General features: G+C 37.7%; 2 protein-coding genes across 4 annotated transcripts in view; one reads left to right on the forward strand and one right to left on the reverse strand.

Annotated features, from left to right (window-relative positions):
* The window catches only part of LOC109543884, a 9,070-nt gene extending 3,508 nt beyond the window's left edge, over nt 1-5,562 (reverse strand). The window contains exon 1 of the mRNA XM_019913809.2: nt 4,879-5,562. The gene's annotated coding sequence lies outside the window, so the exon portion shown is untranslated. The remainder of the gene's footprint in view (nt 1-4,878) is intronic.
* LOC109543874 (suppressor of lurcher protein 1) overlaps nt 1-27,191 on the forward strand; it is a 97,997-nt gene that overhangs the window by 7,146 nt on the left and 63,660 nt on the right. For 2 of the 3 annotated variants that reach the window (XM_048665982.1, XM_019913797.2), the window contains exons 2-3: nt 12,146-12,232; nt 16,696-16,759. In XM_048665982.1, the coding sequence (XP_048521939.1) occupies nt 12,209-12,232; nt 16,696-16,759 (88 nt within the window). In that variant the 5' untranslated portion in view covers nt 12,146-12,208. Of the gene's footprint in view, nt 1-1,404; nt 2,149-12,145; nt 12,233-16,695; nt 16,760-27,191 lie in introns of those variants that run through there. The other variant, XM_019913798.2, reaches the window with a different exon arrangement.

Raw genomic sequence — 27,191 nt, forward strand, 5'->3', positions numbered from 1 at the left:
TTTTTTTTTTTTTAAAGGGCCTCTGCAGTTATCGTGGGCCCGGGCCCTACCACAAGTTAATCCGGCCCTGCCAGCATTCTATTAGAATAACGATGTATTTATACAAGAGTGGCACTGGTTGGTTTTACGGATCTCTAATTTCCTGAAATGGAAACAAGGGCCTGAAGTTGTCGCACCCCCCTTTTCAATTAGCCGAACCTCGTCGGGTCTTGACAGGGATTAAACCAATTCATTGACCTGCAATAAGCAAATTTGGGCTTGGCGATTGTTAGGCAAATCAGATGTTAGGAAAACCCCATATTTCTACATGATCCGAGAAAGATTTCCTGGATTTTACACCCAGAAAATCAATCAAAATTAGTCGAACAAGCGCTTAAATAGTTAATCTGGAACATCGCAACATATTTAGCCGCAATAACTAGGAAAATAATATTTGTTTGGCTTTTTAGAAGTTTTTGCGAACCTTTCAGCCGAAAATTGAGTCCGCAGAATCAGTTGAAAATAAATTGTATTTACAAACGTTTTTTTAGGGTCGTGCCTCGCTTATCCCCCTCGAACTTTTGATGAGCGCGCCACTGGTAATTTCTTCAGAATTTTTAGAGTTAACATTTAATTTGAAAAGTTTTTTTATTGAAAATTTTTTTCGTCCTCTTTCGTCTTGGACTTTGAGATAAAAATTATAATGCAATTGCTTGCAAGCCAACACTGAAGTTCTGAGAGACTCCGATTGTCAAAAGTTTTACAGTTGCTTGGTTTTTGATAAAAGTCCCGCATTTTCTGTTGTTTACTTCTTTGCTTTAGTGCTTCGTCACTCAGTAAACTATTTTACTCAATTTTTTCTCCCCAATCGCTGCTGATGGTTGTGCGAAGAAACAGGGAAATAGCTTGAAGATCGTTCTCACATCTCTTTTCTTCCAACCCCATTACCGCATGCTACTGATCGCCTATCGACAAGAAACTAAGTTCTCTTTTTACTAGAGAAACTTTTTGGCCTCTTGTGTTTTTTTTGTATCTACGTCGGATTCTGAACAAACAATTGTAAACGATTACATACTTGCAATTATCTGCTCGTATGATTGACTTAAAATTTTCTTTAATTCACGTGCGCTTTGAATAATTTTTAAAACTTTTTTCTGAGTGCAAAAATAGACAATCTTTGTCACTTTTTATTTCAATGTTTTTTGTTTTTGTATATTTTTTTATTTAGTTGACTTTAAATTAGTTGACTCGCACAATCGTCAACTGCTGTTTACCTTTGAAAACTATTAAATTTTTTTGTGTGTTTTTGGGTGATTTATTGAAATTCTTGTGGCTCGCTTTATTGCTCTCTTGAAACTCATTTGCTCGAAAACTACCGCCGATAAAAAATTGCAAAACCAGAAAAATTTCTAAATCAAACCCTATACTCATCGCCATTCAAACCTAAGCAAAAAATAAGTGACAACATTTTCAAAATGCATTTTTGCATGCGCCAAATTTCTATTCAAAACAAAGCCAAGTATGAAAACGAACTAACAGCGCCCCAAAAGCACAGAAAATTGCTTAATTAATGGAAAATAAACAGCTGAAAAAAATCTTTCAAACGGCCCAGTTCATTAACATAACAACAAAATGCTAAAGTGTTTGACATGCTGTAGAGGAAAGCTGGTAACATTAGCCAAGCGTGTAGAGTATCAAGAGCACCAATCTGCACTGATTTATGGCCAGTAAATGCAAATAAATACAAAAAAGCTTTAAAACAGTGTGTAGCTTATTGACAAAACGGTTAAGCGAGAAACAACGGGTTTAGTGGTGCAACAATTTTTGATATTTTATGAAGAAAATCGGTTTTTTTCGCAATTTTAGCTCAGCTTCCCAATAGGCACGCGCCTAAACTATCACCCTGCGAAAACCACATGGGCGCACTTCAGTTTGCCGGTAAACGTGGATTGTTGCGCACCGTTATGCCCTTTTCGTATTTTCCAATTTTCGCGCAATAAACCTGCGTGTTTTTCCGTAATTAATTTGTGGCTCAGTACACGATTGAATCGGAAAAGTGCCGGCAAGCCATACAAAAACCTCAAGATAGGAGCACAAGAACTTCAAGTGACATGGATTTCTATAGGACTTCTTGTATTTTCGGATAATTTTCTTTTGCGATTAATTGAGGTAAGAGATAATAACACCCTGTATTCAATAGTGCCCTTATACTCAGCTGTTTCATATGTGGAAGTGGAAGAACGGGGAGTTTGGCTGTTCTTTTCCTTCCATATCTTGAGGGATTTTCAGGGAAACAGTTCACTTTAGGCCCAGAGTGTGCATTTATACATTTTTTAAGAATCGAACATCAGGCCTTTAATATGCCTACTTTCGGCAAAAACACGCCAGCCAAGGTTCCAAGTTCTATTTTCTTCTTCTTCCTTTCAACACGCCTCCGGTAGGGAATTTAGGGCTAAAATTCGCCGAAATTTGGGCTGGATATTTTCAAATTTGCCACCTGTATGAGGACAACATGAAAACATCACACTGGAATGTAAATCTCTGGGCTTAAGGGTGGGTTTCTTATAAGGGTTTTTCTCCCTTATCTAATTTGTTCCCCCCAGCGGTCGGTCGCAGGTATTTGCAAATATCACATGCCTTAAAAGCGCCTGAAATGATCCATTTTCGTTCTCGGTTTGTAAACAATTTTCAATCTCCTGATGCTTTTTCTCGGCCGTTTTCGCTCGCGACATTTCGCGGTTGTTTTACGCATTTTGCAATTTAATTAAGCAGAAAAACGTCGATGTGAGACGAATATTAGGCATTTGTTAAATTTGTTTAGAAATTGTGTATGTTCAAGAAAAAATGCGTGTTTGGATGGATGTGCAAAGAGGCCGTTTAACGCCATCTTTTTCGAAATCGACTCAAATCACTGCTAGTGATTAATATTTTGAAAACTATGGACGTTTTGCCATCTTTATTTGGCCATCTTGAGAGCCAATGCCCTGTTTGCTTCTACACAGGATTTTTGCAATATTTTTATATTTTTTTAATGGATTTCTGCATAAAAATTGACTTAAAACCCCCGTTTTGCCGAGAAGCAAAACATAAAAAAACTGACGATTTTCATGATGAAACACGATATTCTGAACCGTTTTCTGGCTTTTAGAACATCGATAGCGCATTCATATTTTTCACATTTATATCCCCATTCGTGTTCGTTGTTCTGGTGAAAATTGCCAGCAATAATTGCAACTGGAATATTTTTTACGTCGAATTTTCCGATGTGCCGCTCATGAACTTTGATTTGGTAACTATAGGAGGAAGGCGTTAAATTTGGCAATTTTATTTTTGTTTTATTCATGCAAGATGTTGTTTATAACGTTTTCAACCTCAAGAAATCAATTTCTGCCTATGCCTACAAAAAAACCCACCACGAGTGATATTTGAAATATCTATTTAAATATAGTAAAACGTGGGCAATTAAACATAATAACTGGATTTTGTATTGTCGTGCAAGCCTGTATTAAAAGACTGACAACTTCCAAATTCCAACTGATGCATTTCTGAAATGCCGCATTTCTATAGAAGATACATCAGGTCAATTTCTAGCAGAATTTCCATACATTGAGTTTCCGTTGATTTTCTATAAATTTTGAAAATTTCCAACGAGTGTCTTGAAGCCAGAAGCCGGTCTCCAAAAATTGTAACTTAAAAAATACGATCGATGCAATTCTGAACTGCTGGATTTTTATAGAAGATACATCAGGTCAAGTTCTAGCAGAATTTTCATAGATTGCAAGTTTCCGTTGATTTTCTATMAATTTTCAAAATTTCCAAGGAGTGTCTTAAATGTAGAAGATTGTCTCAAAAAATTGTAACTTTAAAAATCCGACCCATGCACTTCTGAACTGCTGGATTTTTATAGAATATACATCAGGCCAAGTTCTAGCAGAATTTCCATAGATTGCAAGTTTCCCTTGATTTTCTATATTTTCAAAATTTCCAGGGAGTGTTTTGAATGTAGAAGATTGTCTCAAAAATTGTAACTTTAGAAATACGACTGATGCACTTCTGAACTGCTGGATTTTTATAGAATATATATCAGGCCAAATTCTAGCAGAATTTCTATAGATTGCAAGTTTCCGTTGATTTTATATACATTTTCAAAATTTTCAAGGAGTGTCTTAAATGTAGAAGATTGTCTCAAAAATTGTAACTTTAAAAATCCGACCGATGCAATTCTGAACTGCTGGATTTTTATAGAAGATACATCAGGTCAAGTTCTAGCAGAATTTCCATAGATTGCAAGTTTCCGTTGATTTTCTATAAATTTTAAAAATTTGAAAGGAGTGTCTTAAAAGTAGAAGATTTCTGATTTTTTACAGAGGAGTCGTTACTCCAAAATCATAGAATTTTTGAATCTTGTCTCGCGTTGTATTGACCCTGAAGATGTCGAAATAAATATGGTGAAACGTCGCCAATTTTAAGAAACATGCTACTGATTTCACATTTGATTCAAATCCCGATATGGAAACAAACCGTTTCATTGAATGAGGCGCAAAACTGGCCCAATTGAGTGTTTTGTGATGTACTCAAGTCCTTTGATCGCGCTCAGTTCTTCTAAACGATCTCCCAATGGCCTGATTCCTTACACACATCTAACATACAGGGTGTCCAAACTAAACTAACAGAAATTTAAGAGGAATCCCAAGGAAAGTCAACATTTTTTCTGTTTGATTAAACATGCGGTCATTTTGTCAAAAACTGTCCGCTTACTCAATAAAAAAACGGCTGATTCTTGGTTGTGATTCGACAAGTTTTTTTGCTTCCTCTGGCGACTTTAAATTTAAAACCATGTACATCAGAGGCGGATTTTGAAACTTGATTTTTTTATGCTGATTTATTCAAAGCACTTACAGATTTGGGCAACCGAAACTGGTAATGTTATCCAATAATTCACTATCACTCTTGTCCGTGTATATTGACACTGATCACTTCCTTGTAGTTGTGCGCGAATAAAAACAAAAGCGACCACACCACTTGTTTTATATATAAATACAAGAAGTAGAGTTTCAAGGAAACATCACCGGTTTTAGTCCGAGCCAACTTGAGCATTAATTGAAGGGAATTAAATTGGTTTTATTACGCATAAAAATGTAAAATTCATAGTCAATCTGGCTAGTTAGTTCATTGTGAACACCCTGAGAGTATTTCCCATTTAGTAAAGAGAGCCAAATGGAAGTTCCAAGCAAATTCCTTAACTAATTGTGCGAAATTCGCTGCTGAACTAAGAAAACTCCACAGTTCTCAGGCCCGACCTTGCCTTGGCCGAAGAATTCAAGTCAGGGTCGCGCAACTCGAATTCAAGTCCCATCGATGGCTTTGCCATCGAGGAACCATTGATTTTTAAGATGCCGGAAGTTGGCTTAAGGTCGCAGTTCTTGCAAACAACAGTTGCAACATTCAACCCAAATACTAATTCACTTGAGGAAACTATTCCACTATCGTCGACCGTTCACTTCACCCAGCCAGAATGGCTGGTCTTCCTCTTTCACTTCGCGTAAACAAGCATTTTAATTAAACTGTTTTACGTGGAAAGTAAAACTGAATTGCTGCAGTCCGACACCCAATTCCGCGGCATTGTCTGGAATGGTTTATTGCACCATCTTATTAAACAATATAAACTTTAATTAAAATCGGTTTAATGGCTTCAGTAGTTTATCGCGTGTAATCAAGTCGCCGCAAGCCGGAATTGAATATCCAGAAAGTCCCATAGATCCTTCACCATGTCTTTGGTCTGACACGGTCGGGTACCAAATAAATTCCATTTTGGGAAAAAATGAACACAACAAGCGAAATGAATGAAAATGAGCCAAGCCAGAAACACCTTTTAGGTAGACATGGCATCATTTTTGTTACCCGACACTCCCAAGTCTCCCTCGGGCAATATTTCTCAGTTGGACATACTAACATGGTGAAGTAAGTGCTTTGCGGATGTGCTAAACTGATGTCCCCGTTAGGCATATATAATGGCGCAGTTTCACTCCCTTAGGCCGTTATGATGTGAAGAGTAATTCGTTTGTTTCCGCCAAGATTTATGTCTGTCCGGCCATCTAGCTGGGGAAGAAATAAAATTACTGCCAACTTTTGCAGCTTAACAAAAATGACCTGAAGCGCAAACAGTTGAAATGCCAGTTATTTGAAATGTATCCTAATATAGATGCTCACATTTCAATAGGTTTGCACTCGGACTACACAGTCAAGTGCTGAGAGGAAAGCAGTTTTGACAAAACCTTCGGAGACGCGGCTGTTTATTTCGCGTCGTGGTTCCAATGCTTTTTTCCGATCGGATGGGGGCGGTTCTTAATAGCCCGCAGGCATATGGAGTTTTGCATTTTTGTTTTTGCTCTGCTGATTACCTTCAAACAATATCTACAGAAAATGAAAAATTGTTGAATTGTATCTCAAGGCAGCAAAAATTGGGTTTTTTAAATAACGCGGGACTTTTTACTTACTTGCATGAATTTGGTTTTATGGAGGCTTTTTCCCATTTGCTTGCTCGCCTGTTATTCCAACACAGTGAAAAGTGTGTGAATGTTCAACAGCAAAAGATCAGGATACGGCAAACTGCGGCATAAACAATCTTAACTGCTATTGACAACTGGAACTTTTCTGCGTTTTTTCCTCCATATTTCTAGCATTCAAATTTAGGACGATGTTAAATGTTTTTGCTCTAAGCATTCAGTCACACTCTTGCTCGCAAGAACATACAGGGTGGTGACTTTTCTGAGGTCATTATTTTTTAATAATTAATCCATTGCGTCATTCGCAGTTTTTTGACAACAGGCCTTTGATTTTCATTGCATATTTTATCAACCTTTCCAAATCACTGACTAGATTTCTCAAATTTTTTTCAAAATTGAGAAATTGTTAGCTAAATCTGACACTAACCGAAATTTCTAACAATATACAGCGTGTCTCAGCTAGATCGGAGTTTTCAAAAGCTTTGGAACAACTTGTCGGTTTCCGAATATCCCTGGATTTTTCCAGTTTAGTCACTTTAACCAGTTTCCATCTGTATTATGCAACCAAAAAATCCTCAAAAATTTGCTGCTTCGATCCAGATTTGCGATCTTTTTCCCTAAACTGTCGACACTTTAATGAATCTCGTTGGCCTAAACACGGTGAAAATTCGTCAGCATTTTGGGCTAGTTTTCAACTGCAATAATTCGTAGTTTGAGTAATGACTGGGTCAGGAACTTTAGCCGCGCAGATTGTGCCGTTTGTAAACTCTGAAGACGAGTTGCGTTATTTATGGGCAAAGATGCCACTGAATTATGGATTCCACGCAGAAAATGCAATTTTAAATACATGCCTGACGCTCACCAGCTGACGGATTGGATAATCGTTTAAAATTCAACTACGAAGAGCGTACACACGTTATGTTGCAAACGATCTTAAGCGACTTTCACTTTTCGGCTTGTTTTCACACAAATCGCTAATCGATTCCATGTACGTGGAAATGATTGGAAATATTCATTCGAAAAGTTCGTTTGTTTGCAAGAAAATCCCAATTGGCATTGAAAATCAACTAAATCAGGTCGTCAATGTTAGCGTAACATTAGATTTAGACGAAAAAATCTATCAAAGTCGGTGAAGGTTAGCAACTGGCTATTGTACAAGACATATAAGGAAACCGCCGATGCCATTAAACTGCAATATTTAGACATTAAAAAGTAATCTCCAGCATTGGCTTCAAGATCGCCAGGGAATTTGCTTGATTACGTACTGTTGATCAAAAGTATACATTTTTGTAAATTTTTGCCCTTGGACTATCGGCAGCCGCCCACTGAAAATCGGTAGAAAGCATTGACAACACATCTTGAGTCAAATGGCGGCGCGTATCAGAGTGCACCTAAAACTACTTTCCCCCACCGCTAGTGCCAAGTAGTACAAGAGCATATTTGCCCGAATTGATGGAAATTCCCGAGATATATTATTGCGAATGGAAATGGGGGCGTGATATGTAGATCTGCAACTTCCACGGCCTGCATTGTTCCACGTGTCATAAATAGAAGTGACTTGCCATTGTGTATTGTTTCGAAGATGGGCCCAAGTGCATTGTACAAAGTTGCTCGCAAATACTGAAGATGTTTGCTCGTTTTTCCCCGAAACTTGGCTACAACTTCCTGCCAAGGCACCTAAATTCAACCTTGACTTTAATGGAATTTATTGTACAGAGTGTTTGACATTTATGGCGCCAGTGGTTGGGGAAAACGAATTTTCCTTTAAAAGGGTTTTGAAGACGGACGATTTTGTGAAAGTAATCAACTTTCAAAAGTGGTTTGAGTTGTTTTGTATTCTCCGGTTGGATTTTGCTGGCGCGTCTTGCTTAAAATATTAAACGTTAGAACGGCGAGATTCTGATATTTTTAATGGGGGAATTTTGCGAGGAATCGAATTCAATTTGTGCTCATGGTTTGTAGACTATTTATATTGTTTTCACTTAAAAACGGTTGCAGATGCCAAGAAAACAAAAAAGGCAATAAAATCCCTAAATTAAATAGAAAATTAATTTTGAGGTAAAAAAACTGATAATGTAGCAATCGAAAAAAAGCTTGGTTTGAAGGAAAGAGACTTTGTGTTAGATTGGTTTAGTTTGGGTTAGTTAGAAGAGTTAGAGCCAAAAGAGAATTCTTAATGATAAAAGCTACAACAATTATACAAAAGAAAAGTGAAAATTCTTAAGAAAACTGCACTGTTTCCTAGTAAAATTTCCGAAACGCTTCTCGCTTTGGAAGTTCAACTGTTGGTTTCCTTTTGTATGTTTAGATTGCTTTAAAAAACCGCAAGTTTTGAGGGTTTTTGAGGTCTAAACCAGCGCCGTGCTCTATGTTATAAATTAATCATAATGAATATAAACTTATACACCGTGGTTATAAACTTTTGTCATTGAACCATCGAAAGTAAAAAAAATCGATTCTCTTTTGGCGTTAACTCTCTAGCCAACAAACCTGGAAAACTGGGGTTTTCACCGTTTTGTTGCAAATTCAACCCGCTTTGGCCCTGCCCCTTCAAAAATATAGCGTATGTTCTAAAATCAGGGCGAAAAACGCTTAAAACGACCCTTAAAATTTCAATCGCAAATAAACCTACGTTGTATAAAACATGGTTATGGAATATCTCCAATAAAGTACCCCAAAATATGCTTTTAAATAGCGACTTATTAACATCCCGTCCTCAATTGGCAAAAATCGGGCAAATCTGAACGAAACGTATATGGGCGTAAATTTGTATCCTCGCCCAACGATGATAGTCATTTAATTCTTCAGGATGATTTAGCCGAGCAAGACGAAACTAACGGGAAAAATATTCAAAGGCGTCGCAACGACGCAAAATAAACTCCTTACACCGACGCTACCGTCGCGACGTCATTGTTGTCGTAAAGAGCAATTCTGATTATCTCGAAAGAGCAGCGTTTCGCTTTTAGTCATACAAGATGAAGGAAATCTCTGAGTAAACACGATTTATCAAACTGATTCCGCTGAGTATACGCGGATAGTGGCGTTTTCGTGTCAAGAAAAATCATTTTCCGTAAAACTGATTAAATGTGGCGATCATTTAGCGTTGCCTGTTTAGCTGCTGCATTATCTGAGCAGGAAATGTACAAATGCACCATTCAGGCGATGAATGGATATTTATTTTCCCCGTTGACTAGTCGCGAAAATTTCCCATCCAAATTCGTCTCCTAATTTACTTCTAGTCTCCAGTCTCTGATCCAGTTGGTCGATTAAAGACGCTGATGCTCTAAAGTTCAGCTAAACCGACAGGACAATCAATAAAGATATCAGTGTTTAACTCGCGCTATCAAAAGGTAATCGTCGTGTCTTTCACTCCGATAATGAATCGTTCTTGGGGCCCAGGAAACTCCATTATAGATAGTGAATTAAATGATTTTCTTTGCATAACCGACTTTTGTTCCCGTGGAAACTTCTCCTCATAACAAATGATCCCTTCTGACAACTGTGTCCAACTCCGTTTTCGCATTAATCTTAACGTGAACCGGTTCAGTTTCGCCTGAAGTTTTCCCTCTTTTCCTTCTACTCACTGGATAATGAATGTCTGATTCAACATCGAAGCGAAAAAGTCACAAACAAACCAACAGAAAAAAACAAATGTTCAGGAAACTACGAGGATTTTAATAAACTGTCTAAGAACACATCAACAATCTTAAGTCTTAGTTGCTTTGAAAATGCGGAAATTCCATTTCGAAACGATGATAGAAGACAAATCGGTTTTACTAAAAGGGAACGAATGCAGGGGGAATTAAATGCGAAATGGAACAAAACCAGTTTCTTAGTATTGCATTATTTCTGTGTTTCCGGTGAAACTCGGCTAATTTAAAATGAAACATTAAATTAAATACGACCGTAAATCATGCTAAGCATAAAATATGGAACTGGTTTATTTCCCAGCTCAGACTCGAATCGATTCAATATTTTACAGTATTGAGCAGCTTGCCAGGAAACCGGCACTGAATTAATTGCCACGAATAACTCCATTAATTTGCACGGGAAAATCTTCGGTTTTAATCCAGACATTTACTCGAGTCCCAAATCGCACAGGCAAACAAACAGGAAAAACCTTCTTTATCTGCTTGTTAATGGTTGGAATTTTTTCCAATTGGGACACCCTGTATATTGGGGAATCAATCAAATTGCTCAGCTTCATCCAAAATCTTCCATCTTTTAGTTGCGTTTAATACAACCTAAGTTCATGCGATAATTTTCAATGAAAAACATGTCAAAGTTTTAATAATTGATTATCTATCAATCCTCAAAAAAATACTTTTTTATAAGAATTTGCATACAAAACCAGACTAAATAGTTTAAAATTTGAATTTCCACTAAATTTCTTCAGACCAGGCAAAAAAGTCTCAGTTGGACATGAACATGATATTATAGGCAGATGGATGCTTTGAGCATCTATTTAATCTGTGAAAGAACCAAGAAGTGGAAAGCGAAAGAAAGGACGGAAATGACGAAGAAATAAAGGAAAACAAGCAATACGCCAACACACAAGGAAACAGCTGCGACAGAAATACAGTTGAGATGTTAGAAAACGTGGATGAAAGGTGGTTAAATATTCTAGAGGAAGTCTGTAAATTAAAGTACACTGAAGAACTCTAGAGAGAAGAAGGAAAAATATAGCAATCCAGTTCGAGGAATCCTAAAGTAACCGTCAGAAGCCTGGGAGTTCAAATTCAAAACGACAATAGAGAAGAAACGTTTTTTATTTATTTAAGAAACCTTTGGGAGTCCCAGGAAATTTTTTTGGAGAACAGAGAGAAGTGGACAACAAAAATTTGTAATTAACTTTAAACTTTGCTTTAAAAGGTCCTAAAACAGTCAGAAATAATAGAAGGAGAAACGGCAGAATGAGGATTAATGCAAAATGAACATGAGATTATGAAGAGACTGAGCGAGAACAAACTAATGCGGAAAACGAAGAAGAAATTGAATGCGAAAGAAAAACAAAATTACGAAGAAATCATGCCAAAGCGTGGAAATGACAACGAAGTAATAAATACGGAGAAAGACAGTCGAATTGAGTCTAGAAAAATTGTAGAGATCCGGTTGGAGAAATTGCAAAGTGGCTTTAGGAAGTGAAAGAGTTCAAATCGAAAAAGAGAACATTGAAGAAACTATTAAAAATCAAAAAGTATACGTCCGATCTAAAGATATTCAACAAGCTTTTGGCAAGATCCCAAGAAGACGAAGAAAAAGTGAGAAAAACAATAGAAAACAACGTAAACCGTATGAGAAAAAGAACCTTGTAAGCATTTTCTAAAAACGAAACTGTTGTTTAATGTTTAATATGAAAACCCCGAAAAATGTAACTGAAAGCATGGACTAAAAATACGATGTTGAAAATAGTTGCAGTCAAATTAAGCAAAAAAACGCGAATGAATGAACCGAACGCGAAACGAGCAAATAGAAAAATATCCTGGCACTTTGCCTTTCAAAAACGTCCAGTATATCTTGCAAGCGACGTTTCGCCCACATTTCCAGCACCCATTCCCAAAGGCGATCACTCCAATTGCCGGAATGTTTCCTTTTAATAATGAGTGTTCTTTGAGTCAACATAATGGTATAATTTCCACTAACAGTGTGTTTTGTTTCAGCAATGTCGCCGCATCGTTTGTTTGCAACATGACCGGCCATTCGGGCAATAATGACAGGACGGAATGCGAAAAGATAATGTAATGGAGGTAAGGAAATTGCCAAAAGCCAGACAGTTTGTTTTTAAATCCCTGTTATTTCCGCCTTGTAACACTGGAGCCGGTATGAGTCGGATTTGAAACGCAAAACGGGACAGTTTATTTTAATTAGCAGCGAACTTTGGGAAACTCACAAAGGGGAAAATGGCAACTTTTCTTCGCTGCGTTGTATGACAAAGGCGCCGAATGTAATTGCCAAGCAGCCCTTAGATTAATAATTAATGGCGATTTTTCACGTGGCCGAAAAATGAACAGCGGAAGGATAAAAGCATCAAACCCATTGCTGTTTTCAAACTGGGTCTGCCTGACGTTTCGCCAGCATAAGAGACCTGCGTCTTGCGTCTTCAGAGGTTGCTTTGCGACTTGTGTAAAATCGCGGGGAAAACTATTTTTTTATGGATCTTTAAGGTTGGCCTGAAAAGTGACAAAGAGAGAAGGGGACTAGGATTTTTTTATCGTTGCTTCCAAAGGCGATCAGCCAACAAGTTGAAATTTAATAGGTTGAATAAGAAATCTTAGGGTTTCTTTAGGGCAAAAATTCCGTCAAGTCAAGGAGCTAATTGGTTTTTGAGCAAGTCGCCAATTCTTGCCTGTAAAACCGCACATTTGTAAAGTTGACGTTGATTTTTTTAAATCGGCGCCTCTAAACTGTTTCAATTGGCGACTTAAAATTTATTGGATCCACTAAGAAACCCTTTCGCTTGGGGTCTGCAAAAATTCACTAAGATCGGAGAAACTAGTGATTTTTTGAGAACCCTCAAAATGTCAAGAGTCTGAAGAACGGCAAACATAGAAAGTTTTTCATTCATTTCTTTGAAAATTCGTCGCCCCCAAACTGCTTGAAGTAGCAACTTGAAACTTGGTAGAACCGCTCAAAAGGCTTGACGCTTTCGCGTTGTAAAAATGCAGTCAAATCAAGAGAAATTCTGATTTTTCAAGAACCCTCGAAAGTTGAAGTCTAATGAACGGCAAACGCAAAAAGTTGACATTCATTTCTTTGAAAATTCGTCGCCCCCAAACTGCTTAAAGTAACAACCTAAAACTTGGTAGATCCGCTCAAAAGGCTTGACGCTTTCGCCTTGCAAAAGTGCAGTCAAATCGAGAAAAATTCTGATTTTTCAAGAACCCTCGAAAGTTGAAGTCTAATGAACGGGAGACGCAAAAAGTTGACATTCATTTCTTTGAAAATTCCTCGCCCCAAAACTGCTTAAAGTAGCAACTTGAAACTTGGTAGATCCGCTTAAAAGGCTTGACGCTTTCGCGTTGAAAAAATGTAGTCAAATCAAGAGAAATTCTGATTTTTCAAGAACCCTCGAAATTTGAAGTCTAATGAACGGGAGACGCAAAAAGTTGACATTCATTTCTTTGAAAATTCGTCGCCCCAAAACTGCTTAAAGTAGCAACTTGAAACTTGGTAGATCCGCTCAAAAGGTTCGACGCTTTCGCGTCGCAAAAATTCAGTCAAATCGAGAAAAATTCTGATTTTTCAAGAACCCTCGAAAGTTGAAGTCTAATGAACGGCAGACGCAAAAAGTTGACATTCATTTCTTTGAAAATTCGTCGCCCCAAAACTGCTTAAAGGAGCAACTTGGAACTTGGTAGATCCGCTCAAAAGGCTTAAAGCTTTTGCCTTGCAAAAATGCAGTCAATTCAAGAGAGATCCTGATTTTTCAAGAACCCTCGAAAGTTGAGGTCTAATGAACGGCAGACGCAAAAAGTTGACATTCATTTCTTTGAAAACTCGTGGCCTGCAAACTGCTTAAAGTAGCAACTTGAAATTTACTTCGCTCACTGCGAATGCTTCATACTTTCGTTTGGCAAAAATGCAGTGAAATGGAGAAGAATTCTGATTTTCAGGAATGAAAAATGTTATTCTGAAGAGCAGCAAACTTGAAAAGGTAAAATTCGTTTTTCTGAAAATTCGTGGCGTTCAAACTGGCTAATTTAGCAACTTGAAATTTGGTTGTTCCCCTCAGAAGGTCTTACGCTTTCTTGCTTTTTACGTCTTACGCTTCTTAATATGTGAAAATGCAGTTTCTAAACTAAATTAGGGTCCCTTTTTTCATCTGCAAAAAATCCAGCAAGCAGATCCGCAGGATCAAAAGGTCTCAAAAGATGGAAAATTGGCATCGATTGGTCAGAAAATTGTCGCCTGGAAATCCGACCACGCAGCTTATGCAAAATGATTGCGTTCACTACAAAGGCTTGACCTTCTCTGCCTGCAAAACTTCAAAACTATCTAAATATAAACAAATTTGTCCGAAGTAACTAAAATTCGCTTCAAGACTGCACCAACATCGAGCACAAGAAATTTTGGATGGCTTTAAAATCTTGCCAACAGTTGGCCTTCTCTTAAGACAAATGTGTAGTCAAATCGAAGAAAATAGTGATTTTTTTGAAACGGTCTAATATTAGTAATTCAAAAGAAAAAAATCTGGGAAATCGGGGACAGTTTGTGTGTCCGCTAAGGACACTTGGCTCTGCCTATTCAGTCAAATCCATCCAAAGCCTGATTTTTTCTAGCTGCTGGTTGCAACACAAGTCTGAAGATACACAACACTTTTGCTAGCGAAAGATTAGCAGGAAACTCTTCCATTCGCCGGTAAAACTCATCAGTTCCAAACAAAACTCCATTGATATTTCCATTGGATTGTTTCAAGCGTTTGATCAGTTGCATTGTCGCGTTAAATCCGAGCTAGTCTCGTTTGAATGTTATTAAGCTCAGGTTTCAACCGGTTTATATGATTACAAATAGTTCGAGCCTGTTTGGGCAATGTGCAAATGACGCTGTTTTGGAGCTTTTGAGTGCCCCAGCCCCTAATGAGCTTCATGTTGATTTTCGTCGGACTATCGTTCTTAATCTGTTGACAATGCCTGGTAATTAATATGCCAGAAACTCTAGCAAACGAGAATCTATTTCCTGCTACTGTTTAACCCATTTATAACTGCTGCTTTCGCCAGACAACTAGACAGTTGCGTCCAATTAGTTGTATAATATGCGTCTACCAAACTATCCAAATGCGTTGAAATTATTCCTGGTAATAAATACAGCAATGAAACATTCAAAACGGCTCGATTTGAACTTTAGAATCGCTGAAGACACGAAATTGTCGGTTAAAGGTCGGGAGATGGAGCGCTTTGAAAATTTCCGGGTAAGATTTTAGCAACAAAACTCAAATGACTCAAAATGCCTCAAATTTTGTAAAATTTTTATTGCAAGAATTCCACAGTTTACAGAATGAACGAAGCTAATTCTCGAAAAAAATGGCAAAAACGGTCAATTTTTCGCGATTACCGCCGATTATGTACCGAAAATGCGTATGAATATCGAATTCGAATAGGAGCTTTTGTTTATCAGCTTTCCGCAACATTAAATTCGACTGGTGGCGTGAAATTTCGATTTTATTCGAATTGAATATGCACATACATTTGCATGTTTGATTATAAGAACTCAATTAGCTTGTTTTGCGCGATAATTAAATGACACCCAGTCGAATAATGCAAATTTGAACTTTATTTGCGCGAATTTTGCCAGTCTCCTTCATTGCGTTTTAATAGAATTTATCATTTGCCCCGCCGAAACTTCAAATATTACTGAATGCACTCAAAAACCAATCGAACAGGGCTTTCAACTGAAGAAAATATTCGCACAATTTCCCACTTTAATGTATTGGCCAACTCAACAAAGACAAATGACTTAGAATGTAGCAATATTACAGTAGACGTCCCCTGAGAATGCGGTCGGCATTTAAAGGCGAAACGTCGGGTGAAACATCTGGAATCACTGGAAAATTGTAGGCAACTCCAGTCAGTTTCGCCCAAATACGAATGAGTGCGCTTATATATGTGGCCCTCGTTCACTTTTTCCTATCAGCACTGTACCAGGCCGGTAATTTGATCTGTTGGAGTTTGTTTAGGCTCTGGGGAGTTCTAATTTTCACTTGGGCCTGCACTCCAACTGGAGCTAACGATTTTACCTTGGAAATACAATTAAATGGCCGGCAAAGTTTGTGTAATTAATTACCTCCCGCAAACTAGGCTTGCAGAACAGGTCTTTGTGCAGGCCTGATTGAATAATCTGTTTTTTGTCGGATGATGATAACTGGTTTCCAATGAAAAGTTCTTCGATGAGCGAATTATTCATTACGGCACAGTCAGGAACGGCTCTCAACTCCCTAGTTTTGGAGATAATACCTTTGCGGAACATTTATGCCCGAATGGTACTCAACACATGCATTCGTCGCGATTTTGCCTCCGGATAATTACATTTGGGATATCTGGCTGTAATCTCTTTGCAATAGAATGGGGAAAGTTCGCAGCCAATTAGCTCTATGGATTATAAAAGCTGATGCGGTTACAAATTGCATCTGAATTTGAGTTGTTGCTCATCGACTTAATCAAGTCAATCGCCCTGATTGGAGCATTTCCACTAAACCAACCGTTTTCCTTTCCAGGTATCATTTTGCCTGCTAATTCTGGAAGTGACTTTCATTGTAGTGGGAAATGCTGTGCATCCAGGTGAGTCCCAGTTAATGGTTATTTTTCATATGACCGAAAAAAGAACAGCAGCAAGTTGAAATTTAATGGCTTGAAGAATAAACCTTAGGGTGCATTTGGGGCAAAAATTCAGTCAAATCAAGGGCCTAATTGATTTTTTAGGAACCCCTAAAAGTTGGCCTGTAAAACGGCACACTTGACATTGTTTTCTTTTAAAATCGGTGTCTCTAAACTGTTTTAATTTGCGACTTGAAATTTATTAGATCCACCGCGAAGACTATACGCTTTCGGCCTGCAAAAATTCAATAAGATCGAAGAAAACACTGATTTTTTCAGAACCGCCAATCGATCAACAGCCTGAAGAACGACAAACAAAAAGTTGTCACTGATTTTTCTAATATCTGTCGCATCAAAACTACTTAAAGTAGCAACTTGAAATTTGGCAGATCCACTAAAACGACTTGGCGCTCACGATTGCAAAATTTTGATTTTTGGTCGAAAATTTCATGAGGGGGGAGTAAGAGGTCGATTTTTCCAAAAAATTGAAGTTTTTCAAAATACCTTGACTCAATTTCATCGGAAAGAGACAAGGAATGCAACGAGATAATTTAAAGATACCGGGGCCTTTCCAGTTCCCAAATAATCAACAATTTATGTCTATTTTGTACGGTTTTTTAGCGGTCACAATCTTCAACGGTCGATATCTTCCTTATTTTCGACCCACAACCTTCGTATTCGATATTGGGCAGGTTCTTAGGTCGGAAACAATCCAATAAGCGCAAAAAACACGAATGCAAAATTTTGATTTTTGGTCGAAAATTTCATAAGAGGGGAGTAAAAGGTCGATTTTTTCAAAAAATTTAAGTCTCAAAATACCTCGACTGCTACATCATTTTTATCGGAAAGAGACAAGGAATGCAACGAGCTAATTTAAAGATACCGGGGCCTTTCCAGTTCCCAAATAATCAACAATTTCTGTCTATTTTGAACGGTTTTTAAGCGGTCGCAATCTTTAACGGCCGATATCTTCCTTATTTTCGACCCACAACTTTCGTATTCGATATTGGGCAGCTTCTTAGGTCGGAAACAATCCAATAAGCGCAAAAAACACGATTGCAAAATTTTGATTTTTGGTTGAAAATTTCATAAGGCGGGAGTAAGAGGTCGATTTTTCCAAAAAAAAATCTAGTTTCTCAAAATCCCTCGACGGCTACATCATTTCCGTCGGAAAGAGACAAGAAATGCAACGAGCTAAAAATTCAGTCAAAGAGAAAGAAAAACTGAGTTTTCAGAAACGGTAAAATATTTCTCTGAAGACGGCAAAAAGACGTTCACTTTGATATTGCTGGAAACTCATTGCATTCAAACTGGGTAAAGAAGCAACTTAAAATTTAGTTCGGTCACTGCAAGATCCCACACTTTCGTCTGGCAAAAACTCATTGAAATCGGGAAAATGGCTGATTTTTCAGGAACCATAAAATGTTGTTCTCAAGAGCGGCTAACTTGAACCGTTGACATAAAGTTGGCTTAAAGTAGCAAATCGAAATTTGGTAGTTGCTCTCAGAAGACTTTGCACTTTCTTATCGCAAAAATCCAGTCAAATCGAATGAAAAGCTGATTTTTCAGAAACCATCAAAGTTACTCTGAAAAACTGTAATAGTGAAAAATGGACGTTGATTGTTTTGAAAATTCGTTGCCTCAAAACTGATTCGTCTGGCAACTTGAAAATGGGTTGATCCACTAAAAAGACTTTACGCTTTCGTCTTGCAAAAATGCAGAAAAATCGACGGAAATGCTGATTTTTCAAAAAGCCGTCAAAGTTGGTCTGACAAACGGCAAACTCAAAAAGTTTACATTGATTTTTTTGAAAAATCGGTTCCGCAAAACTGATGAAAGTAACAACTTGAAATTCGGCTGATCAGCTGCAAAGACTTCACAGTCTCGTCTGGCTAAAACTCAGTTAAATCAAAAGCAAAACTGATGAAGGACAGCAATTCCTTTGCAGGTGTCTTTTTACCTGTTAATTCTAGAAGTGACTTTCCCTGGAGTGGTAAATGCTGTGCATCCAGCTGAGTCCCTGTCGCCCCGATCGAAAAATGCACGATAATTTATTAAAACCCCGAATAAAAATCAAGTTTCACTGCTAAAATAATTCAAAACTGCTCTGGAGCGTTCGGAAACACAACAGGTAATCGGACGATGAGTCCATGCATTAGTAAAGTTAATCCCAATGGAAGGAGCACGAATTATGCACAGTGCATGGCTTTTAAATTGCTGAATAGTTAATCGACTGTTGAATAGTGCTGAAATACGAAGACGGTTTCCAATGGACTCTTTCCGGGACGTTTTCGTAATGTTTGGCCAGCTTGAGCCAATTCACTCTCGCTTTGAATGGCCTGGTTGTCCGAAAAAAAACCTTTTAAAAGCTTTATTTAACGGAATGAACGAGTTGTGTTTGGGAAATTCTGGAGCTCTAAGTTACGATCGATTGAGTGAAATATGGGGACAAATGTAAGTCAGCGACAACTTCGAGAATTAATTCTGAAAGAACCAATCAGTCGAAAGTATCGATTGTTGGAAGCCACTTTTAACTATCTGAAGTTTATAAGGAAAATATTCATCTAAGGAAAATGTCCAACACCAACAGCCGATCAGGCGCTTTTCCTTGGTTTTTTGCCGAAATTTAATAAAGGTTAGTATGTTACCCGCAGAACAACTTAAGTCGTCCCACGAGATCCGAAAACGCTTATAAATTCGCACTTTTATTAAATTTCGGATTCGGCAACGACCAAAATTGTAATTTCCGAAATTTATTGCTCAATATCGCCGCTATCCCCCGATTTTTTGCAGTCCATGTTAAAATATTGCCGCGATTCCCACCCGACTCGAGCGAGTAAGTTGTAAACGTGCTCAAAAGAAACCACAGGATTTAATGTGTTTTTCTCTGTTAATATTTGCGCGATTATTCCAGCTGTTTAGTTCTAAGATTACAAATCCCGTGCGCTTGCTTAAGAAGGCAGTTTTTTTTGCCCATTTGCCTAATACAAAGCAGAGGCGGTCCACTTAATGTAAATATTTACCAAAACCTCCCAACTCTAAGTGGAGTGTTGGAATCCTCCAACAAGCAACATCACAAGGGCTCTTAATTTCGCCTGAATTGGTGTCCTGATTGGACACTAGACAGAGGGGTTTGGTGGGATTAATTCATCAGAATGTTTAGATGGGGTTTGCTGGTGGATAAATGCACTTTGCTTGCAAGTGAATGGGTGTGTATGGAAGGTGAAACGTTCATTTGAGGAAAAGAGGATGAAATTTTAAAAGGCTTTGCAGCCGGGGTTATAGGGGTTGATAAAAATGTGTAACAAATTCAATAAAGTTGAAACTGCTAATGCCCGAGCAGCAAACCGAACGGTGTATATTTCAATAAAACCTCCCTTATTCCACAGCAGCTGGCATGTGAGCGGAATTAATAACAGCAGTTCTGTGAAAACGCCGTGGCAAAATAAAATTAAAAATGAATTTATATGTCCCCATGCAGTGTCCCATATTTCCCCATAGGCCCTCGGTGCAATTAAGTTTCCGATTCCTGCTTGAGCTGGAAAAATGCCGAGAATTGTGCAAACAGCCTGTCCTGATTGGACGCGGTAATTCGAAAAAGTGGTGACTTCAGGTGGACTAATCGCAGCGAAAGTTTTAAATATTAATCAGCCCTGGGAGACGAATGTGCGAGATTCAATCAATTCAGTGCAGTTCATCCAAAGTCATTAGCTTGACAGTTTCGAGGCTCATTTCGCTCTCAAGCACAATTTTCCCGTAATGGGCAATATAAGTAGTAGCGATTTAGTGAAATGAGTCCTTTAATTGAAATTAATCGAAAATGGACTATTTAATATGCAGCGCTCTGATCGCACGGCCATCAGTTGCATGGTATTTTATCTAAATTTGCTATTTATTACCCACTGATTAGTGCATAGATATGCATTTTTGAATTAATTAATAGGAATAGTCGAACATTGTATTGGAAAACATGAATTTAATTAATTCATGAATTCGGGCGAATGGAAATCGGATTTTCAGTTCAACTGGGCCAAGGACCAAGTGTGCAAAAGGCACTTTGAATCGTTCAGTTGAGGATTTTTTTGCAGTTTAAACGGCCAAATTTCGAAAATTTGTTCGAGAATATTCCTTTAAATCGTTCCTTTTATCTTAAAGTTATCTGGAAAGTCATTAGCAAAACAACTGCGCTGAATTGTTTGTTAACTGAAAGCAGTTTAATGTCAATTATATAGCCGAAATTTTCCAAACCGCTTTGCTAAAATCATTTTCAGTAAACCCTTCCATACGCATGACACGTCACTGTTATTCAGTTACCAACTATCAAAAACACGTCATTTCTCATGTCACTTCAGTCTATTCTTGATGGTTGTGCGGGTCGCATCCGAATTAATTTGCCAAAAGTCGAAGTTTTTTTCAGTTTTCGGTGGAACAATAGAGGATTTTCCGAAACATTAATGTTTTTTCTTCGTTTTGTAGTATTTTTCCGGCCGATTGTGCGCTTTTTTTTAGTGAAAAAACGCGATTTTTCAATTTGAAGAAATTCTGACGTTTGCTGTCAGTCAGACCAGTGTTGTTGTTATGCACCTACTAACCAAGAATATTGCATGCAGTGGTGGAGTTTCGGGAACATTTTCGGATTTTATTCAGGTTTTCGAGTACTTCTGGAAATGAACTGTTTGGGCGCTAAAAAACTCACAATTATGGTAAGTGCGAGTTTTCAAATCTGTAATATTTTATTTTATTCGTCTGGCATTTGGTCAAAAATACGGACAAAAATTGAATCGAAAATGATCAAAAAATTGGTATGGATTTCCAAAAATTACAACATTTTCCGATTTATAAAAGACAGTTGAGCCTGAAATTCGTGAATACATCAGTCAAATCGCACCAAATTCTTATTTTTTTGTTCTTGATTAATGCCTATCTAAAAAATAGCTTGGTGCGCAAAAGTACACATTGCTTATATTTTTGACTCTGGAGCAGGCAGGAACTTAAAACTCTTCTATTTCGAAGTAAACTCTTTAATCTGGACATACTGGAAATTTCATTTCCACCTCATTGAGTCCTGGTTTTTACCGGCTAGATAAATGTTGATCTAAAAATCACCTTTTTCACCCAAAAGCAGTATCTGTTTGAAAAATTCATAACTCCAACAAAGAACGAGCAGTGACCTGAAAATTTCTCTATTCCATGGACAGCAGTTCAGGGTAATAATTCTGAGCATTTGGCTGAAATTTCATTAATTTCCGATTTTTGGTGGATTGATAAATGTTGGTCCAAAAACGAGCGTTTGATCACAAAAGCAATATTTGTTTAAAAAATTCGTAACTTCCCACATAGAGCCAGTAGCGACCGGAAATTTTCTCACTCTATAGAAAACAGTTTCGGATAAAAAACAATTTTTCGCTTAAATCGTCCGAATGGCTGATTTTTAGACACTTGCGGAAATTTTGCCCAAAAATCAGCGTTTCAACACAAACCAACTGAAAAACTCGCGACCACCAGCCAACAGCAACTTAAATTTTTGATATTCTGTTGAAAACAGTATGGAATCAAAATACTGAAAATACCTTTTAAATCGCCGTTACTTCCGATTTATACCAACTTGGTAAAAGTTGTTCTAAAACTCTTAAACCACATGCGTTTGCTGTTTGAAAAATTTAGGACTTCCATTCTCGTATAACAAGGAACTCGAAACTTCAAAGCTGTAGTTGGTTCTAAAAATACTGAAAGTTTTATTCAAATCGACTTTATTGTTCATTTTTGGCATAAATGCCAAAATTTTAGAAATACTTATCTGCAAAAATGCACTCACTGTTTATAAAAATTCGTAACTTTAAATCTAGAGCAACCAGAAATTTGAAATTTTCGCAATTTATAGCGCACACCTGTGCCTGAGAGTCCCAGAGAGGTCGCTCAAATTAACACCACAACATATTTTTGAGGGTTTGGTAAAATTGTTCAAAATGAGCTTTTGCGTAAAATGCTGTCTCAGGCTAAAAAATCCGTTACTGTAAATCCAGAGCTCAAAGAAATTTAAATTTTTGCTACTTCGTAGAGAAGGATAGTGTGAAGAAAATTCCCCTTCAATTGCCCCAATTTCTGATTTAGTCGAGTTGGTTAAATTTTTATAATAAACGATTCCGAGCAAATCCGCTCTTTGCCTACAAAATTCACAGCTTTCAATCTGGATCAATTGTAACAACATAAGAATTGCAGATGCGATTTTTATCGGCGAGAACTTTAGCCCGATTATCAAGAAAAAGTAGAGAAACTTTATAATAAGGCTTTTGTCAAAAACACGTAATTTCGAAGAAAACCTGGGCTTCTGGAGTCAAACCGCGAATAAAACGGCCGGTTTTAATAAGCGCAATCCTTCACCCGAGAAATTTTAATATGTTTGCCTTAAAAACACATTTTCTATATAGAACACATTCAGGGTGACCCGAAACCTGAAAATCGTAAGAAGTCCATACTTTGATGCGTCCATAACCATCAACCATGGCTCGTTTTTTTCCTTAAAATTTCATGTTCAACTCCTCAAAGTATTAAGGCCAGATGTATTTGAGGTGGTTGTTTTTTTTTTACTTTTATAATGAAAAATTGTTGCCTCCAGCTGGGATAAAAAGTAAAAATCGCTGCCATTGAGGGAAAAGGGTAATTAAATCGCTAAAGACACGATTTTTAATTGAATCCGTCCCCTGCAATCTCCAATACCGAAAGCTGGCTGATAATTGGCAAAGGACAGTGATTTTAATCCGCAATCGGTAGCTCCTATCCAGTTAGAGCGTTTAACGATCCATTCAAAAACAAGCTGGCCTAATCGCTTAAAATAGGACAGCGAGCGAAAGGTATCTGCGATATGAGATAGAACAGAGCTCGCATATTCTGACGAATTTTCATTTTTTTTTATTTAACTTTCAGCTTCAGTCCGCGCCGTTTTTAATCTTTAAATGTTCATCCCCGATTCATGTGTGCGCAAATTGCCCAGACGGTTTTTATTATTTATTTATTTTAATTGCAGTGTGAGGCTCTCGGCTTAGAGCCGACATACGTTCATAATTTTGTTTTGAAACTTGAACTTTGAACTTGAATTTTGAATTTTGTATTGAAATTTGGAAAAACATAAAAATGTCATAAATGAGCAAAGTTGTCGCTCAAGATGATGTTTTGCTAGCACGTGTGGTCGGCATCCTCAGAAGTATCTTCCCAATTGGAAGCGAACAGTCTAATTGGAACCAAATAAATGAAACTAATTTTCGCAGTCAGGAACGTAGCTTCTATCGATTGTCTCACTCGCACCCATAGGGGACTATGGTGATGTCAGATGGCCGGTGCGTTGCTATGTCCGAAGTTGATACATTCGCCTCTTAAATTAATTCGGTTTTGTGCGAGAGAGATTCAAAACAATTTTGTATGCCAATTGCGAATTACTTTTTATGGTCTTAGATAGAAGTCAGTTTACAGAGGGTCGGTAGTAAAGCTGGTTGGTTTAATTTAGAAACTTTTAGAAAAATTTAGAAAAACGAAAAACTGATCAGTTTTAGCTTTTTTGAGCTGTAGTCAACAAGAATTTGATCCGGACGTTTCTCTAGCGCGCAAGGTTAGCATCTTCAGAGGTGTATTTGCGGTCGAAGCAATTGCACATTGAAGCGGTACCAAGTTTTTGAAATCGTTCGTTCGAATGGATTTTTCAAGCTGGGTGGGTTTTTGGGTGGAAAATTGAATTTTTATATCACCATTAAACCAGTGGGAAAAATCAAAATTTTCTGCTATTTCAGTGATAGTTCCACAATTTTCAGAGTCAAGCGTCTGTAATAGATAGAGAAATTTAGATAAATTAGATAGATTAATTTAGATAAATTAGATATTAGATAATTTAGAGAAAGTTGTTACGTGTTTTAGATCTGCAGTTGCGAAGTTTTCGAGCAGAGAGCGCATTTGCTCGGAAGTTTCTATACTTTCCAGACTGCTATTTTGTTAATTATTAAAATTTTACGTTGCTGAGTGCTCAAACTTATGAATTTTCATGCACATAACCCAACATATATCTGATGATGCTAACCATGCGTGGTAGCGAAACGTCTGCACCAAACAGTGACGGCCCTCATTAATTATTCAATCGATTTGCCGCCGAACTGGTTACCATTTCGTTAGTTTGTTGAGCAGAACGCTTGAGAACACAAAATTGGTAAATGAAAGTTTACAGATTGATTGCGAAAAAACCAAATTCGAATGGCAGAAACCTATAAAACAAACCTGAATTTACTCTGAAAGGTGGAGCATTGCGTTAGTCAGAGTTTTAACCGAATCTCGGGCAAAAAAACGTTATTTGTGTTGCAATAAAGCCGAAGTTGTTCACTTTCAATTCGTCTATTTGTTGAGCGTTTGGATAGAAAAACCCTTATGGAATTGAAATAGTAATGGAAACAGAAATGACCAATTTAGCAATTTGCTCCTTTGGCAAATCGATTATCGACAAGGCCCATATCCAAGTTTGCGTTATTTATTGCGGAATAATTTGATTCAAGACATTTCATCAGCGGCATCGTCTCGTAGACGGATCGTAAAAACTTGCCGACAAATTGGAGCATTTATTTTATGGTAAAAGTTTTCGGAGCCTGAAAAATTAGTGCGAGAATCCATCAGGGCCAGATGGTTTTTATTACCTGAACGGTATGACGAAAAAGCGTTAAAGTAAATTGAAAAATCCTCTCCGGAATTTCCCGTTCAAACATTAAAACGGAAAGTGGAGTACCATGTTGATGGTGGAGAACATTCGATTTTTCCGTCTGGAAATTGTGTAACTGCTGGCGACAATCGACGGAAATAAAAACGCGAATTCAAACAATCCTAATGAAAGTTTTACAAATTGGCGCAGTCGCTGGCAGCGGCAAGAGTTTCATTTTTAGTCAATTTCCATTCAGTTCCGAAAAATCGCAGTCCCTTTGTAGGCAAATCCTCTAAGAGCTTTGTTGCCAGAAAAATGCTTCGAAGTTCTTTTCGACGGAAAGTTGTTTATTCATACCGGCAATTTCCGCATCGAGGGCCATTATGGGCGCCTGAATTAGCCATGTGTATTAATAACAGCAATTTTCCCCATCATGGAACCCCTCACAAAGTCAAATTCAGAAAAGCAATCAGATAATGACTCGACGGTTTATACACAACGTGTTTTCCCGGCTACGTTCTAATTGGACAATGGCAATCGATCGAACGTGGAAATGCATTCATTATTATTGTTTGCAAAGTCTCGTATCAACATTGTTTGCAGGAGAACATCAACTATATGGCCCATAAGGGCACCAAGGCAAACTGATTTAATTTTGCCACCGGAAAGACTGTTTATTAAACGCGATTCCCGATTTTTTTGCAGCCCGTTTGTTTCAGTTTACTTGCAAAAAGCATGCATTCCGAGCGTCACTAATGAAAGGCCGGTGATCGATCAAATTTTTCTATTTAGGAAATAAGCTTTTCCCACTCCTCTTTCCAATGTATCCGTTTTTCAGCCGGTTCAATTTGTGAAACAGTTACTTTGGTTGGCAGATCAATTAAGGGAATTCGGCTCGATTGTTTTTCGAATCGGGTTTTTCCTAAACACGTGTACATTTGCTGCCGAATAACTCCGCTTCAGGAAACTAATTTCAATTTTATTTACTTTCGCCCTTTCGGCCATGTATTTTCCTTTTCGACTTTTCACTTGCCATGAATGGGTGGGTCCACTAAAGGCAGAAAGGTCACAAACGCCCAGAACATCCTGCTTTTTATTGCTGATTTTCCCAAGGAAATGTACGTTGTTTAATTACCTGCCCAAGGGTTAAAGGGAATTTGAACAAATTTCGCTTCAGGAATCAGCTGGAAACACTGTAACTCAAGTCAATTAAATGAAGCTCCTTGTTCCATTCTGGAACGTAACCGGCGTCGGTAATCTCACTCGCACACATGGGAGTCAATAGGAGTAGCGCCGTGCTATGTGCGTTGCTGCGTTCCCACTTGATACATGCAGCGCTTAAATTATTTCAATTTTGTATACCACAGAGTTCCAAAAAAATTGCGATTTGCTTGATTGTGAAATTATTGAACAACTGGTTAAAAAGTAAAGAACCCCCGTTTGTAGGAACATTTCGATCTTTAGAAACGTAGCGGTTTCGTTTTATTTACGCTTCAATTACTCCAGCCCGATCAAGCTTGATCCCAGCAGGGCAATTAAACTCAAATCGAAAAACAAATTTCTAGATAAACTAATCCGCAATTACATGGAGTCCAAAGTGAAAATAAACGTTGACCCAGTTAGGAGGAGGCTAATGCCATATACAAGATTGGCGAATGTTTCGGATACCCCGATATTGATTTGGGAGTTGTTAGGGAGATTTTGAATATTCCGCATGTTAGCTGA

The sequence above is a fragment of the Dendroctonus ponderosae genome, unplaced genomic scaffold, assembly GCF_020466585.1.
Source record: "Dendroctonus ponderosae isolate FM_Combo_2020 unplaced genomic scaffold, Dpon_F_20191213v2 Dpon_F_20191213_4, whole genome shotgun sequence".
Lineage (NCBI taxonomy): Eukaryota > Metazoa > Arthropoda > Insecta > Coleoptera > Curculionidae > Dendroctonus > Dendroctonus ponderosae.